The sequence below is a fragment of the Staurois parvus genome, unplaced genomic scaffold (genome assembly GCF_062004578.1).
Source record: "Staurois parvus isolate SC_StPar_1 unplaced genomic scaffold, SC_StPar_1.0 ptg000525l, whole genome shotgun sequence".
Classification (NCBI taxonomy): domain Eukaryota; kingdom Metazoa; phylum Chordata; class Amphibia; order Anura; family Ranidae; genus Staurois; species Staurois parvus.
In genome coordinates, this window is record NW_028318321.1 from 5,830,052 (window position 1) to 5,847,965 (window position 17,914).

At 41.3% G+C, this 17,914-nt stretch overlaps 1 protein-coding gene across 2 annotated transcripts in view; it reads right to left on the reverse strand.

The window, feature by feature from the left end:
- Nucleotides 1–3,044: 3,044 nt before the first annotated feature.
- Nucleotides 3,045–17,914, reverse strand: part of DNTT (DNA nucleotidylexotransferase) — a 432,122-nt gene continuing 417,252 nt past the window's right edge. For both annotated transcript variants that reach the window (XM_089690283.1, XM_089690284.1), the window contains one exon: nucleotides 3,045–3,131. In XM_089690283.1, the coding sequence (XP_089546409.1) occupies nucleotides 3,045–3,131 (87 nt within the window). The remainder of the gene's footprint in view (nucleotides 3,132–17,914) is intronic.

Consider the following 17,914-nt stretch of genomic DNA (forward strand, 5'->3'; position numbering starts at 1 on the left):
CATACTAAAGATGCAGATCTGAGGATATCAGTCACAGGCTATGTGCTGGAGCTCTCCTCCCTTGTCACCTTTTTATCTCTGGTGTTAGAAGTGACTCATGAAAACAACAGAAGAACAAGGTAGCTGAGTGAAACCATACTTTGGAAAGAGACAAGTGCACACTATAGAGGGATATGATTTGTTCATATTTCATTTCTGAGGATGTATTTCATTGCAGCTTATCAGTCATGTGGCTGCCTTACTTTTCTTTTTTTCAGGTGTTTTGTTTCTTTGTGGTTTCTCATGTGGTCCATCGGACACCTAAGAACACCTCCCACACAGGAACACAGGAAATTATCCACTCAATGGACATATAGCATTATCAAAAGGTATTTATTTTGCTCATATAAAACAGTGGAAGACAATTTCCATAAATTCTCCCGTCCCCCCACTGCACGTATATGCAGGTTATACATTCAGTACTCAAAACAGCAATAAACAGCATGACACACAGTAACAAAAGACTTTATTTCACATGGTTTTCTTGTGAAGAAATGACATTATGATGGGAGAGTGTGAAGAGAAAGCAGTATAACAAATACATGAAGCATTGCATTTATGTGATATTAAAGAGTTACCAAAAACACTAGTTATCCTGTATCCATTAATAGCATTCATAACTGTTTATGTAAAGTCAATATCTTGACAGCTTTTGAGATATGTCATACTGCAGTAACATTTGCACATATAAATGAATGTCATTTATGGTTCTATGTTATTATCTATTTTAGAGCCATGAGAAGCAAAGAGGAATATCTGTCAGCGGGTTTACCAGGCAGAAATTAAGCTGTGCAGTGGAAGTCAACTCATCAATCACAGCCAATAGATTTTGATGGATACCCTCGTGTTGAATGACCCATCAACTTTTTTGTGTCTTTTGAGTGCATCAGTATTAGTGAGACATCTGCAGAGTTTACTGCTCCATGTACCAACCCTATCAATTACAAGGCAGTATACAATACAGTATATGCAAATGGTTCAGGAGCCACATGCAGTGCTTTAGCTATCTTTAACATGACTTGTGATTGTCTTTTATAAGAGGTTGTGTATCTGTGTATCTTGAACCTGTTGCATTTTACAATATATTGCCGTAAGTATTGGGAAACCTCTCCAAATCAATGGACTCAGGTGTTCCAATCACCTCCATGGCCCCAGGTGTATAAAATCAAGCACTTAGACATGCAGATTGCTTCTACAAACATTTGTGAAAGAATGGGTAGCTCTCAGGGTCCATAAAGTCATGGATGAGCAAGTTTGGGGTGGAGGAACTTGGCTGGCCTGCAAAGAGCCCTGACCTCAACCCGAAGGAACAGCTTTGGGATTAATTAGAGCGGAGACTGCAAGCCAGGTCTTCTCGTCCAACATCAGTGCCTGACCTCACAAATGCGCTTCTGGAAGAATGGTCAAATGTTCCCATAGACACACTCCTAAACCTTGTGGACAGCCTTCCCAGAAGAGTTTAAGCTGTTATAGCTGCAAAGGGTGGGCAAACTCAGTATTGAACCCTACAGACTAAGACTGGGATGCCATTAAATTTCAGGTGCGTGTAAAGGCAGGCGTCTCAATACTTTTGGCAATATAGTGTATATTCTCCATAAACATGGAACAATGTATTAGCTCCCTAATTTATATTATTTAATGCAGATTGTTAAAGTGTTAAAGCCTAACGCTGGCCTCAGTCTTGCACCACCCAACCACTTTGGGATGGACCCATGAAGACCTGCATTTGCAGTATTTTTGTTATTCACCTATTCCTCATTCAACCATGAAGACTAAGAACATCCTGTGGGCAATAAAATGTAGTGTGGGTGTCCAGATTGAAAGTAAGTATTATTTTAAACCATTTGGGTGACCATATCCCAAGCAAAAAAATAGACTGGAGTTGGGATTTAAGGTTAAGCTCAATGTAATTTCAGAAGAAAAAACTCAGGATAAAAAAACATGTATTGTTTCTGTGGTCCCCAAGGCTCTAACACATTTGAAAGAATTCAAACAAGTGTGACTTGCATGGCAATTCATTCTCAACATGTCCTTGGCTTACTAGGTCTGAATCAGAAAAAACAATTCTTCCCTCAGTAGATGATGTCTTTCTTGTTTTTCATGTGTACTTTAGGATGATGTCATTGTGAGCAAGGCAGCTACCATGAAATGGTTTCACCATGTAAGGAGTGACACTTACTTAACTTTGGCAGTGCTGCATAGAAGAAAATTGGGGCCCCCGGGCAATAGGGGATCATGGGGCCCCTGTGTCCTTGCCCAAGCTCAAAAAAGCCTATGAAAAAGGTACCGGGGGCATCTCATGGGGCCCCCTACTGACCCCGGTCCCTCGGGCAGTGCCCGAGTTTCCAAATGGTCAGTCCGCCCCTGGTTTAGAAGCAGGCTGCCTATGGCACCTTGCTGCTATTCCTTATATTTATAAAATGTTGACATCTTTGGTCTTTATTTCCTCTTTGGCATGTGCTTCTAGCAAATGCTGTCTAGCAAGCGCCCATGTCCCATATCCCAACTGCAACCAGTAACAGGCACAAGTGAAGGACTTTGAACTTGGAGGGTGCAATGTAACCACTGGCATCAGCACTCCATGAGCTGGCTAGTTCCAAATCTCTGTTCTACAAGAAAAATGTACTCTATAACATTTTTCCTTTGACTATATTTTTTTTCTTTGACTAAAATTTTTCTGAATGACTCGACTATTTTACCCTCAAAGAGTTTTATAAATCTATGTTCATCCTTTAATATCAAGAATCTCCAGTTCTGCTCATGAAACACCTACAATGAAAATGTTATTCATAAAGCTTTTGTGTAAGCAAGCTTGTATTTGATCTTTATGTAGGCTAAGGTTTATCTAAAGTAAATCTAAGGTATATATATATATCTAGAGTATGTGTTAATGTGACAGACGTGGAAAAAATGAAATAGCTTCATGAATGAAAGATAAAGATGTGATAAAATGACAACTTGATGATAAAATGAAACATGAGCATTTTTTATGTATTTTGTCTTTGCTATGCATTTCTCTCCCATGGTTCCAGGTATTCCAGACCAAGGTGTTTAAAGATGTCTTCTTCTGTTTTAGCTTTGAGAAACATGTTCTGGGAAAAAAAAAGAAAATTATTTAGAATCTTATTGTAATGATAATTACAACAAAACAGAGCATACCGATGTCCATTGTCTAACAGCCTTACAGTATATATCAAATATATACAAGAAATATTTACAAATATACTTACAACATATTTTTATTCATAAAGTAATAGAATTATGCATTTTTAATACCTCTTTAACGTGGCCTTTAGTCACCTAAAAAAATCTAACAGTCACCTAAATAAATCTAACTGGCAGGTCCCTGCAATAGAAGAGGTATTATACTCACCTCTCTGGCAGTCCATGTCTCCTTCCTTCCCTCAATTCCAGAACTGCAGCCTCCATCAGACTCTTCAGAATTCAACACTTCCAGTTTAGTTTGCTTATGTCCCTATGCAGGAAGGGTTCTATCCTCCCACCCCTATGTCATAGCTATGTCCTGTAGTGATATTGGAGTGGAGGATGAATCCAGAGAGTGTGGTAGTGGACACAGGCATCCAATACCCCAGGTAGTGTCCATCAATAGTGACCAAACTAGCAAATTCACAAGCAATTTTTTATAGAATCATGCCACTAGTGTCCCCCAACATTTTGCTTGTGTAACAATGTTTTCAAGAAAAAACTATTTGCATATAGATTTTTTTTTATATTGTGTTTTATTTTTAGCATATTAAGCTTGCCATACACAGCTTGAATTTGAATCACATTACTGCTGAATCAGTCACAATTCAATCTGTAGATGGCTTTGTTGGCACCACTTGTCTTGAGAAAAGGCAATTTTTCAATTACCTTTTGTCAAAGGAGATGGTTGGAAAATTGACTTCATCCAATGAGGTGCCATGACTGTTCAGGTTCTCTGTAACAAAAATGGAAATTGAGGCTGACAAGGCCTGTGCTTGCATTCACACTGGAAAGAGTAACATTAAAAGTCCAGTTCACGTCTAGTCTATTTACTTTCTAGTCTATTCACATTTTTGTCAATCAAGCCTAGTAAGGGTTGGGGGGGTGCTCTTGGACATTGGTTACTTTTTTAATTCTCCCACTGACTTTTTGGAATGGAGTTGTATCTGGACCTCTTTGCAGTGGTGTGGCACTTCAATCTTAATTTTTTTCTACAAGCCAAGGAAACAGTGAGGGTGTAAGAAGCTGACTGCCTAGGCACCTGATGACTTACATCAACACTTTAAGATAGCATAGCAATACCCATAAGATAAACCCATGGGTCCTATCCACTTTCCTCAACTGTTTAGGTTCTCTGACAGATGCGGATGCCGCCTGTCAAAATACAGTAGCCTGCAGGGAAGATTCCTCCATCCACACAAATGGAAGAATCTATTCATTTTTTCTTGTTCATACATATATGCCTAGTCTTAATCTAGATGTGCTGCACATAGCAACAAATCACTATCCTTTATTCCTTACATAGCAAACAAATCACAATCCTTTATTCATTATTGTTTCTTGATAGCACACACACATGCTTTTATCTCCCTCCCTTATAGTCTGTGATCAAATTGACCATTCTGAGCAATACCGTCTTTTTTTTTCCTTTAACCTTTCCCTGGTTTGTGTTCACAAATAATTATTATCTTATTTAAAGGCTTACACCATTTAACCTGAAGCTTAGTTTCAGGTTGACACTGAATGTTGGGGGGGGTTAAATGGTGGTGGTTAAAAAATAAAAATAAATAAACCTATTTAACAGGTCAAGCCATTTAACATGAAGTTTAGTTATAGGTGGTCATAAGCCACCCACAAGTTGCAGCCATACAGAGTTTCACTCTTCCTCTTGAGCTGTTTATTTTACATAAAAGAAAATCAGCAGAAGAATCAACACTTTGATGGAATTAGGGAGGTAGCACAACAGTTTTCAAAAGAAGTTTTTGTTTTCTACAGGTAAGTGAAGAGACCATTATGGAAGCAATATGAGAATTTTCAGCGCAATCTTCAGCAGCTGAGTGTACTTTTGCACAAAGTCTGCCAAATGTTCCATTCATTTCAAGATCTACTTCAACAATTTTTGCCATTCATCAGAGCGTGTTAGTCTTTTGATCAGTCAGACACGGCCAACTTTTGTTATTGCCGTACACTGGCTCTGGTACTAATCTGCAATCATCAGCTCTGAGTAGTTCTTTGTGTCAACAGAACAGCTAAAAGGTTTACTGTTTCATAGCTTAAATGTCTGTACTAGCACCGGCATTATTTATTAAAGGGTATAAAATAAGAATTGTCTACATCATCCTATATCTGTCAATCAGATTCCATCTGCAGTTTATTTATGCAAATGAATGGGAAAATCTGTTTGGTTAATATTTGACAAAATAGGCACAGAACATGTTATCTTTAACACATTTAGGCAAATAGGGCACAGGATCTCTGCTGTTTTTCTTTTCCTTCAAGCTCTCCTACAATTTCAGGAGAGCTTGAAAAAGAGAGGTATATGTAAATCCAAGGACAAAAATATAATTGTATCCTTTTTTTGGTTTTGCTTTCTTTTATTTTCACCTTGTGATTCTGCCAGGAACACTCTTCCTGTCCTATGGTGACAACACTTACTCATCAAACTGTGGAGGAGCAGTGTCACCCTAGTCTGCTTCTTTCTAATTTAGATAACAGAGCACTTAACCCCTTCTTCATCTCCATAACATAGGGGTGAGGTGTTCCATAGTTCACAAAGGTAACCTGTGCATGGCTGTTAATACTACTTGAGATAACACTTCAACGTGTATAGGACAACATTAGGGTTCCGACATGATGGGGGTCCGGAAGGCTGGACCAGAGGGACAGAAACCAGGGAGCGCCACGATATGCTCTGGGACCTTGGGAGTAATTCCTCTGGGAAAGCTGGAAAGACCCAGTACCTCCTGATTTGGACGGATCTACCTTGGTCTGGCCTGGGGCTGGGGACGCAAAAAGTCCGCAAACTCAGTGCCCCCTGGGGAAGACGCTCTCAGGGGTGTCACTAGTAACACTTGGGTGTGGGACCCCACGGTGTGAAGATGACACATGGCCACTGTTTTTAACCTCTTTTTGCACAGCGCCCTAAGGACCAGGTCTTTTGGCTAAGTCCGGGGCAATTTTTGCTACAGGCCTCAGGGCCTGGTCTGTGCACTATTAGGCACGGTACCACTTTTTTATTTTTTATTTATTTATTTAATCACTCCCACGTTTTGTCACTTTTTCTGTTCTTATGTGTGTGTTTTTCACGGATGGAGGGTGTGGGTCCTCGGGCCTTACTTAAAGTCTAGGGGGAGGATGTGTGGCCATACAGTTCCTTCCTCCCCTGATCCCTAGGGGGTTTTCTCTTCGGGAGAACCCCCTTGCCTAGTACTGGATGTCCGGCTTCGGCTGGGCATAAGGAACGGTGGTCCACCAGGCCTTTTGGCCAGGAGGACCAAATGGGAACCTTGTCCCTGTCAGGAGCTTCGTGCCCCGGGGGATCGGGTGAACGGTCCAACCCTTCCGGGGGTAGGACAAACACACCCCTAAGTGCACTTTTTCGTGTGGTGTTTTGCACTTGCACATTTTTTGTGAACATTTACGGGTTTTTTCGTTGTAGTTTGCACGTTTGCGGACTTAAAAAAAAAAAAAAAAACATTAGGGTTCCGACAGAATCAACAGGTATTTTTGTTTATACTTATAGAGCAGATACAAAAAAAATGTTTTCATTTGCATATTTGACAGGAAATAAGAGAAGTTAATTATTACAGTATACATATGTTGTAACATAAAGCTATGAAGCTGAAGGATAGGCCCACTGTACTTGGTTCTTTCATTGAGTAAAGTATTAGTGTAATTGGTTGGAGTTTAAAGGCAATCTCCAGTTGAAATTTTGTTTTTACGATTGAAATATCATGGGAAAACGTTTAAACTTCAATACGTTCTTGTCTCTGACCACACTAGGGAGATTGCCCCTTGATTTTATATTGGTGTGTCCCAAGGACAAACTATAAGGGAGGAGAAGGGTCCCAGGAAAATGAAGGCAACAACTGCATGGTCTAAGGAGAAGCCGAAAGCCCATAAAATCACATTTTATTGTAAAACTTTAATATATCACATCATAACTAGGTAATCTCCCTGCAGAAAACAACTCTGCTGAGAATAATACAGTAAATGACAATGTTGCTATCAAACTGTAGGCAGGGGTGAATTTAGTGCCCCTTTAAGTTAGGAGTTCTTTTTAAATCCTTCCAGGAAGTGACATGAGTTAATTTCTTTCCTGGCAGGAGCTGGTGGTCAGTAGGCTGTGGAATGAAGGGGCCTGTATGTGGACATGCATTATGTGTCTAAGTAATTTCTTCTACCCCAAGTTGGACACCCCAGAATCCAGGATATGAAAGAGCTACATTACCACTTAAAGAGGACTTTGTTACTGAGTTGAAAGTATTTATTATTATAGACTCTCTCTTATATGAAACTGTGAACACATGAATAAAATGGAGTTGTAACAAGCCTCTGATTGAAGTGGATGTCTGTTATACGTGAGAGCGTGAGTTGGGACAGCACATCATTAGGCCACAATGCTGGACAGGTGAATCTTAGGAAAACAGAAAAAAGGATCCTGATCAGAATCACAGTGATGCTGACTGTTTGAGCCCTATCCTGTAACCATGGAGGAGATACAGGGCCCAGCACATGGACAGTCCTCAGCCATTGGTGGGTCATGGTGACCAGGAGAATGGTGAGTGAAGAAATTGAGTTCTGCATGGGCTGTGGACTGTCAGTGGCTGGTGTGTTTAGGCCTTAGTCAGCCCTGTTCTGAAGCAGGCCCCCTAATGGAATATATGGGTGACTTGATCACGGTCAACCCTGTTTTCAAACATTATATCATTCACTCTTGAACTGCATTAAAGACTGGCAGAGGTTATCCTTTCCCCACTTTTGTAAAGAAAGTTTTTTTCTTGTTGTATAAACTTACCTTATTCTATCCAATACATTAAAAACAAGTTTTGGCTGCAGTTGAGCTAAAATGTATGCAGATGGCAACTTTAAAAAAACCTCTGTCAGTTTGGCAATTCCAAAGAAAGTGTCAGATCCTTCTGAAAATACAACCCCCCCACCCACTGGGACTCATTTTTCATCTTTGGTAGATTTTTCATTGAAGCCAGGAATCTGAATGAAATGTAAACTCCATATTGGATGGTGCCAGAGCTTACAAAGATCAATGATCCCCCCCCACACACACACACACCTTTATCCCATTCTAGGAGAAGGTCATATGCTCCTCCATACCCAGAAAAACTGGGTAAGTATCAATGACTCAGGAAGAAAATCAATGAAATGGAAGGGGAGCCAAGGGAAGTTGTGTATCAAAGGGCAGGGATTTGCCCAGAATGGGAAAAGTAGCAATTTTCTTTAAAGAACTACCAAGAATTTACCAAATGTCTGTTCTTAGGAAGTTTAATTTTTATATATTTGGTTTGTTTTGTGGCAGTTAAGCTATTCTGTTGTTTTGGAGAAATATTTAAAAGGCATAAAAAAAAACGTATTGACTGATATAGCAAAGGATAGAGGCTTCTGGTAAAAAAAAGACTAATGATGAGCTGTCTTTAAAGCATGACAGATAGAACCACAGCTTATCCAGAACCATAAAAGATCAAGTCGTATATAATTTTGCCTTTATCTACATATAAGTTGTACATTTTGTTTAGTGACTACCATTAAGTAAATTCATTTGAGATTATCCTTTCTCTATTTTCCTCACTTAAGTAGTGAAGGTGTTTAGTTGATGATTATAATCAGTACTATTCTTTATGCCTTCCTTGCAGGGGAAGTAAATAAGGAATAAGGAATCGTGTTCTACATTTCTACCAATTCAGAGCAGCATTTAACATGCTTATGGCTGATCTCTAATCAGCATCAATCAGGCTTATATAAATGCTTAAAAGCAGCTGGCACTCCCTTGTCTTCTCTGTGCCAATCAATGCTGTTATTTCAATGGCTGAAAATAATGCTTTTTGTGGCTGCAAACATGACCATTAACTACACTTAGTGCAGAACAAATGCCTCTAGAAAAGATCATGCCCTGATTTGTTACTTCCTACATTTTTATGTTGGTATTGATAATCAATAGCACTACAATCGCCAGTAGAGGAAACAAGGAGGCCTAGATTGTCATTATTTGTGTTTACTTATTAGGACTAATAGAGACCATGATTCATGGATGCTACGCTAACTAACAATTATTTATGTCTTTGGCAAAACAAAAATAAGAGACATTTCAAATGCCTGCTATACACACAAGAGCCCAAGCAACTCAAACAGTAAATATGCTATAAAGAAAGTCTTCAATGGTTTCTGTAGCTGCGGGCACTGTAGAGCAATTCATTCTTACAGGTCACAGCAGAAACACTGAAGTCATTGAACTGTTTCTCTTAGCAGCTCAGCCCACCCTGCTTCCCCATTTTAAGAGCACCTTGTTTGTGTTTATATTGGAGATTAGAAAGCTGGAAGACTACTAAGTAACTGCTAGGAGAGAAAGCAGGGGAAGTTTAGCTGGTTTATACAATAATTTGTGTTTCTTGTGTGCTGTTTAACGAAGAATTGTTCCTCAGCCTGCAACTACAGAGTCCAGCGTTGGCTTGTTTTAATGCTAATGTACTGTTTTCTAAGAATCTGTAAATACATGTCTATGGGCTCAGCTGCACTCAAAGGGAAAAATATATCTCCTCAACCACTCAGCAACCCCACAAGTGTTATACTTACCTGCCCTCACCCTTCTGAAATCTTTGGTTCTACTGAGAACAGCACAGCCTCTTCACTAAAAAATCTCCTGCCAGGCCCTGCTTCTTCAGGGCAGGCATTAAATCTCCATTCATTCATATAGCATTGTCCATGCATCCACCACTGAAACAATTTTTTCCATAGAACTGAACAGAGGTTTCTCCATGCATAAAAGAATCACTTTATGATGAAGGGCTCCTAGGGGACTGCACAGTAAAGATTTTGGTGGGGCAGGGACAGGTAAGTATGAAGTCGCTCCATTACAATCTGATTTACTGCCTCCTTTAGTTTTACCAAGAACTATATTTTTAAGCTTCCGCTTTACTAAATATAGATTAACCGCTTCCTGCCGCCCTATAGCAGAAATACTGGGCAGCAGGGCTGTGCAAAATTACATATATATATATGTGATTTAGCATTTCCGGGCAGGGGGCGCGTGCCGCCGTTGGTGGCCTCAGATGTCAATCACCAAGTCCTGGCCAGTGATTCCCCACCGGTGTCCGGCGATCGCCGAGTATCACTGATGGGGGAGAGACCTCTATGTAAACAATACAGATCTCTCCACTGTCAGCAAATCCACATTGATTTGTATTGCTCTGCATAGCAAAGCAAAGTGCTGACACAGTGAAGCACACACAGCACACATAGTAAAACACACACAGCACACATAGTAAAACACACACAGCACACAGTTACCCTTTGATCCTCCTAGATGTTAACCCTTTCCTGTCCAGTGTCATTAGTATAGTGTCAGTGTTTTTATTAGCACTGATCACTGTAATAGTGTCACTAGGGATGTCAGTGACAGTTAGTTCCCCCCTAGTGTCAGAATGCCTGCCGCAGTCCCGCTATAAGCCGTTGATCGTCGCTATTACTAGTATAAGAAAAAAAAAATTCCAGTATATATACACTGTCATTTGTAAACACTATAACTTTCACGTAAACTAATTAATTTACACGTATTGGTATTTTTGTTAGCAAAGACAAGGTAGGCCTGGGTAAGAAGTTTGAGAGTTATGGCTTACCTGATTGGATGGTGATGTTTGGGAGTGTTCACGGGGTGGTAAAGGAGTGTCCAATCCCAGGAAGTCCAGTGGGGAAGTTGGAAGAATAAGAAGCTTTCCACCCTCCTTCCCCTTTGTGCTTTGGTTTGGATTGTCATGGTGGCCTTGGCGGTGGTTGGTCTTTGGAGGAGGAAAGAATTCTGTATGGAGAAAGATTCAGGACCCATCGGTGGCATGGGGACCTCGGTACATTCCGGCTAACAAATGGTTAACTCGGAATAGGTAAAATGGTGCTCACTGTGGATAAGTAGGGTCATCTCTGAACCGGCATGTTATGGCTGGGGATAAGTAGGATTGTGCCCGAGCCGGTGGGTTCTGGCTGGGGGCCTAAGTGTAAGGAATGCTTTCCGCAAAAGATAAGTTGGGTTTTTTGCCCTCAAATGACCACCATGTTTTCCTCTGTTTTCCATTTTTTGGGAATGTTATGTTATTTATATTGAAATAATTTATTGGTTAATAAAAGGCTGCTATGGCCATTTTGACTCCAAAACTTGGTTTGCGTATTTTGTATATCTGTGACAGTGGAGGGTATGGCCAAGCAGGCTTGGTTGGGTTGGAAGGCATATATTCTACCCTTGTCATGTAACAGATTACATTTTGGCCTAAATTTATGATGAAATTTGATTTTTTACATTTTTTTACTGAACATGTTTAATAGCAAAAAGTCAACAATATTTTTTTTTCTCAAAATTGTCGGTCTTTTTTGTTTGTAGCGCAAAAAACAAAAAACCGCACAGGCGAACAAATACCACTGAAAGAAAGCTCCATTTGTGGGAAAATTGTCAGTTAAAGTAACACAGCACCGTATTGCGAAAAATGACCTGGTCAGGAATGGGAATGGGTAAATCTTCTGGAGGGCAAGTGGATAAATGGATAATTGTGTAGGTCATTGTACTACATATTTGTGGCATCACTCTATCAGCTACTTTCAAAGAGAGCAAGGTGAGGAGGACCTGTTTCATCACTGAATTAAGGCTCCATGCACAATAGCGTTTTCTTAAGCTCCTAGAAGCTGTTATCAGCATGTTTGTTTCTGCTTCTAACAGCTAAAAAGTGGTTTCCTATGTGTCCATGCACACCACTTTAGACTATTAGCACTTTTTGAGCTTCAGTGTCTAGGAGAAGAAAAAAATATGTTTTTGTAGAGTTTTTTGGAGTGTTTTTCCAGCAGAAAAAATGCTAAATGCTACTAAAATGCTCCTTTTTTCTATCTTTGTTTTTTTCGTCTACATGTACTGTAAAAACACTAATAAAATGCTAAAAGCTACTAAAACATTACTTAAATGCTATTACCAGCGTTTTTTATTCACTGTTTTTCCCAGTATTTTTTGAGCTTAAAACAATGCTACAGTGCATGGAGACTGAAGCTGAAGACATCCACAAAAAGATATCATTTTTTTAATGGTGCAGGGGTGCTCCAGTGGGAAGGGGGGGGGGGATACGCAAATGGGGATGGGAAACCTAAGCTCAGAGTTGGGCCTTTAAGGGTTACTGTACTAAAAATACACGTATCTTCTAAAATTACATTGTTATGGCCCCAAAGGCTGGCGATCATGTGATTCTTCAGAGTGCTATGGGGTTAATGCAAGTTCTTTATACTTTTTCTCTGACACATCACGTTGTATGGCCCTTTACATAATGCTTTTATGGAAAATCAGCACTTACCAACTTTTTCTGTCCTTGTTTTCAGACTCTGAGGATGACCTTATAATTTAATTATAGTTGAGCAGTGTAATAAAACTTTTTTTTTTGTCCTCTTTTTCATCCTTCTGTTAGGCATGGTAGGAAAAATGTGAATGAAAATTCTAAATAGATGCACATTAGACAATCCTACTATTTTCTACCTGCAGGTATTTTGTAACAAGGAAGATTTCAGCCCCACTTCCAACTGCTCAAATCTGATCTAAAAGAATTATGTTACAATGGAAATAAATTAGTCAAAAATGTGCACTACCAACATCCAAGCATTTTCTGTGCAAATACCTTACCAAAAAGATTTTGTATGGCTTTAAGGTAACATTTTTTTAATCCATAATATGAAAAATCTGGCTTGATTTTTTTCATAGCTGAAATCCAGACACACATCTAAATGCAGTTATACATAAGTAAACAAAGGCTTAATAATTGTGTTCAGCCAGTCTTGTGATTCAGAGACCCCTGGCAGACAACACAGCCAAGGCTTGCATTCTCAAAGGTCCATTATCTCCTGCTTCCACAAACTCAGATCAAATGGGCGTTAGTAACAAACAGCGTGTTCATCCGCTGGTGATCAGAGGCTGTGCAGCTCCATCATGAAGCTGGGGAAGCTTGACAAAACTGTAGAAGGAGATGTAAGAAAGAGTGCACAAACCTTGCGCATTACCTTAATAAATAGTGACTAATTTTATTTTATTTAGAAAATATACTCACAAAAGTGATGGTAAAACAGGCATAAGTAAACCATAATCCACACACGGTTACAGGTAAATCCAAAGGGGGGGGGATACAAGCTAACACGTTTCGAAGGGTGCTCCCTTCTTCTTCAGAGCTGGGTTTAGCAGATATAAACTTCAGTATAGCAGAGTTCCCATGGCAAGGAGACATTCGGCCACTGATTGTCAGTATTACAGCATTTCATCCTGTTTAGTGACAAAATTTCTATCTGTCAAACCCAGCTCTGATGAAGAAGGGAGCACCCTTCGAAACGCGTTAGTTGTATCCCCCCTTTGGATTTACCTTTAACCCTGTGTGGATTATGGTTTACTTATGCCTGTTTTACCATCACTTTTGTGAGTATATTTTCTAAATAAAATAAAATTAGTCACTATTTATTGAGGTAATGCGCAAGGTTTGTGCGCTCTTTCTTTCATCTCCTTCTACAGTTTTGCATTCTCAAAGACCTTCTTCAGTGCAGCTGAGAGATACAGTTCAGGACCCACCCCAGCCTTGTGACTGAACACTGAAAGATCTGCAGCACACAGATACGATAATCACTCCACTCTCTGCTCCTGTCAGGAAGATTTCAGTTCAGTAAAAGGACAGCACTCTACAATGCAGTAGAGGCCAACTGGTTTCAGTGCTGCCAAAGTCTAAGTGCTGCTGTGCAGGAGATTATAGGAGACTAATATTCAAGCACATTTGACAGCTGTGTATTAAAATACTTGTATTTATTTTATTCAATCTGGATTAATTATTTTATATATCTGCCTGATATTCAGCTTTAATATAAAACATAACAGAGAGATGTACTCATGCTTAAAGAGACACTCTCACTTTGCTCAATTGGAGCAAATTGACAATATCTGTCAAAAGGTCTCTCCCCCATCAAATCCCAAATTGACTTATACTCATTTTTTCAGCAATTCCCCGTCAGTCTTTTCTCCAGTGCAGCCAGCAACAATTTCCCAAGTGTCGGAGCTTCTAGTATAAGCTGTAATGTCATCCTCTTTGTCATGTGGACAGTTGACAGCGGTGGACACAGTGTGGAAAGTGGGAGATGCTGCAGTCTGAGAAGGAACATGAGGAGGAATGCAGACTGTGGCATGTGTGATTGGAGTGAGGCAGGGAAGCTTTTAGCAGGAGCGACATCCTGGGGCTGTGGGTGTGTGGTGGGAGAACACTGTGGGACTGTGAGAAGAAATGCTGGAGCCAGGGGCATATCTACTGCAAGGCAAACAAGGCATTTGCCTAGGGTGGCAATTTTTAGGGGGGCAGCAACGGCCCCCGGAAGAGGGGACCTGGTGAGCAGCAGCAGACAGAGCCATGCATGGTTGACATCTGAGGGGTACCACTGGTACACCTGTAGGTGGCCCGGACAGCAGGAGGATCGGTGTGGTGGGGGAGAGCAGTTGCAGAAGGATGCACTATGTATCTCTCCCTCCAGCAGCTGAAAGCCGGTTTCTCCCCCTCTCCCTCCTGTCATCTTTCTGCTGCTGGAAGGAGAGACAGACCTGACCAGATGGAGGGGGTGCCCTGGTATTCCTGAGTGGCCGCTCTCCGGTGAGCTCCTTCCCCCGCCCACACTCAGAGCCAGGACTAGGGGACAGCCTGGAGCAGGGAGAGGAGAAGTGGCAGAGAGGAAAGAGCCAGGAGGTGAGCTGTGTTGTGTTCTCTGGGCTCTCTCTCCTGTTGTCCATGCAACACATGATACACTGATAGATCGTATGGGACTGCACACACACAGTATGATTACCACCCCCTACCAACATTTTCTGCTGCCTGGAGATCAGCAGCCCTTGTGATCGTGTATCATGTGCTGGATGAACGATATGAGGGAGAGCCCAGAGAACACAACACAACTCACCTCCTCCGGGCTCTTTCCTCTCCACTTTTTATAGGAAGTGTAATGTGGATTTTGGGAAGGGGGGGGTTGGTATTTGTTAGGAGAAATTGGGTAAATATGTGCTAGTAGGGGAGAGAGAGAAGGGAGAGGGGAGGGAGAGAGAGAGAGGTAAATGAGGGGAAGAGAGAGAGAGGGAGAGAGGACAGAGAGAGAAAGAGAGAGAGAAGAGAAAGAGAGAGAGGGAATAGAGAGAATCATATATACACACACACACTCATTGAACTCTTTCTCTCTTTCATGGGGGGCACAATTTTTGTGTTGCTTGGGACATCACAAAACCTAACTACCTAAATACACCACTGGCTGGAGCAGCTGGGGGTCTGAGTAGCTGTACTGTTGGACATTTCTGAATACAGAGGACACTGTGGGTACTGAGAATGAAGTGAGTACTGAAGCACTGTGAATATGATTCACTGTGAATACTTAGGCTTTGTGACTGGGGCACTGTGAGTACTGAAACACTATGACTAAGGTATTGTGAGTACTTTAGTGTAGTCCAGTGCTGGGGCATTATGAGTATTGAAGCATAGTGACTGGAGCACAGTGAATATTTAGGCTTTGTGGCAGGAGCATTGTGAGTACTGAAACACTGTGACTAGGGCACTGTGAGTACTTTAGTGTAGCCCAGTGCTGGTCAACTTATCTGTGCCATCGCCAGACCTTTATAACAAGGACTTTGTTTAATTAATGCCTCCCTCTAGTGTCCAGCTGTAAAAGTGACATTGTGTTAAGTGGCAACGAGAGAGATGAGGATGTCGTCTAGAGCCGGAGATTGTGGGACATGTAGTCTGGATGTGAGAGATTTGCTAGGAACCAATGCTGCTGGGAACTACAGATTCCAGCCGCCTAGAAGAGGAGATGTGGATGCTGGGAGAGGATATATAAGCCAGACTCTGGAGAATACTCTCTCTCTCTTGGGACTACGGGCTGAAGCTGCAAGCAGGGACCCGGCTGCTGTGGAGAGCTGAGCAGGCCGCATGGTCCGGACAGAACAGTAGTCTTTGGCGTGTGAGCTACAGACTGTCCACCAGAGCACCCATCTGCAGTTTTCTGTTAGCAGAAGTGACTAAGCCAATTCATGAGCATCGGCACTGTCTCATCTACAGCGGAATGCAAGTGTCACAAGGCGCCAGGCCCACACTGGCTGCAGATTCTGCAGGAGTTTTTCAGGACACCCCAGATCCCTTGAGCTGTGGTATCATCATGATTGACGAGTGGGCAGAAGTCCACATTGTGTGCACTCTTCACTAAGGAAAACTGCATGAAGACACCTTATATACCTCACACCTGCTTACAAGTTTGAGACGTTTACATGGAATCATCTACCTAAAGTATCTATTATTGCTGGTCACCATTGCACAGCAATCCTTTGGGCCCTTATTGAGCTAGCTGAAGACCCAGGACATCCCTTCCACCAGGACTCAGCTTTATACTCCTTAATCCCAGCACTGTGTACATATCTCTGTAAATATGTTAAAAGGGGACTCTGTTTAAAGCTGTTTGTAGCACATCTCATACATTTAATATACAGAGGGAGCAGGCTGACACCATAAAGTCTTCAACTTCCATTTTTCTACCTGAAGTCATAGGCCCCTTTCTGACCATATTTGAAACCCTGTTTGATGTTTGATTTATTGTGTTTATCTCTGCCAAGTTCACTTGTATTCACAGTTTGAGTCTAAGGAGGTATTCTCATAAACGTTCTTTACTGTTTACTGACTGAATAATTCTTAGTAAATACTCAGTTGTCTGTGCAACTGTTTCCTGTGTGCATTATGTCTGAGCACAAGGTGTCAGAGTTGTCGGCTGGCTTTGGGGGCCCATGTCTTACAGCATTCCTTACGAAGGTAGCGTAACATTAGCACTGTGACTAGGGCACTGTGAGTACTTTAGAATTTTGACTGGGGCACTGTGAGTACTTTAGCATTTTGGCTGGGGCACTGTGAGTACTGAAGCATTGTGACTGGGGCACTGTGAGTACTGAAGCATTGTGACTGGGGCACTGTGAGTACTGAGGCACTGTTGACTGGGGTACTGGGAGCACTGAGGACACAGAAAACCATGTAATCAATGAGTGGGAGGAAGAGGAGAGGACACCGGGGACCACATGATCAGTGACCAGGTATAGGAGCAGAGGACAATCAGTGAATGGGAGGAGAGGTCATCCTTTTGATCAGTAAAAGGAGCAAGGGGGAAGATGCTGAATGCCTGTGTGAGGAGAAGGCGCTGAGGGTTAATTGATCAAATTAAGTTGACCTTAAACACCCAAGACCATACACATCTTACAGAAAGGTTTCAGAAAGGTTCAGTACATGAAGAAGCCTAGTGGGCATACCATGTATAGGGGTGGAGCCATGCTGCAACCTTTCTGTAAGATGTGTATGGTCCTGGGTGTTTTATGTCAACAGTCAGTGATCCCTTGATATAATTTTATAGTGTATATCATAGCACTATGGGTGCTTTTATAATGTGTGTAGCATTTGGAAGGTTTTAATAAAGTCTTTTTAGTAGAGAGTAGTGATGGGCTGAACACCCCCTGTTAAGTTTATGGTCGAACATGCGAAACTACAGAAAGTTCGACTTCAAACTTCAAACAGGGACAATTTACTGAGCGGCATCCCACTGCATCTGAGTATGCGGTTAGATACCGCTCAGTTACTAAAATACCGCAAGTTATATTATT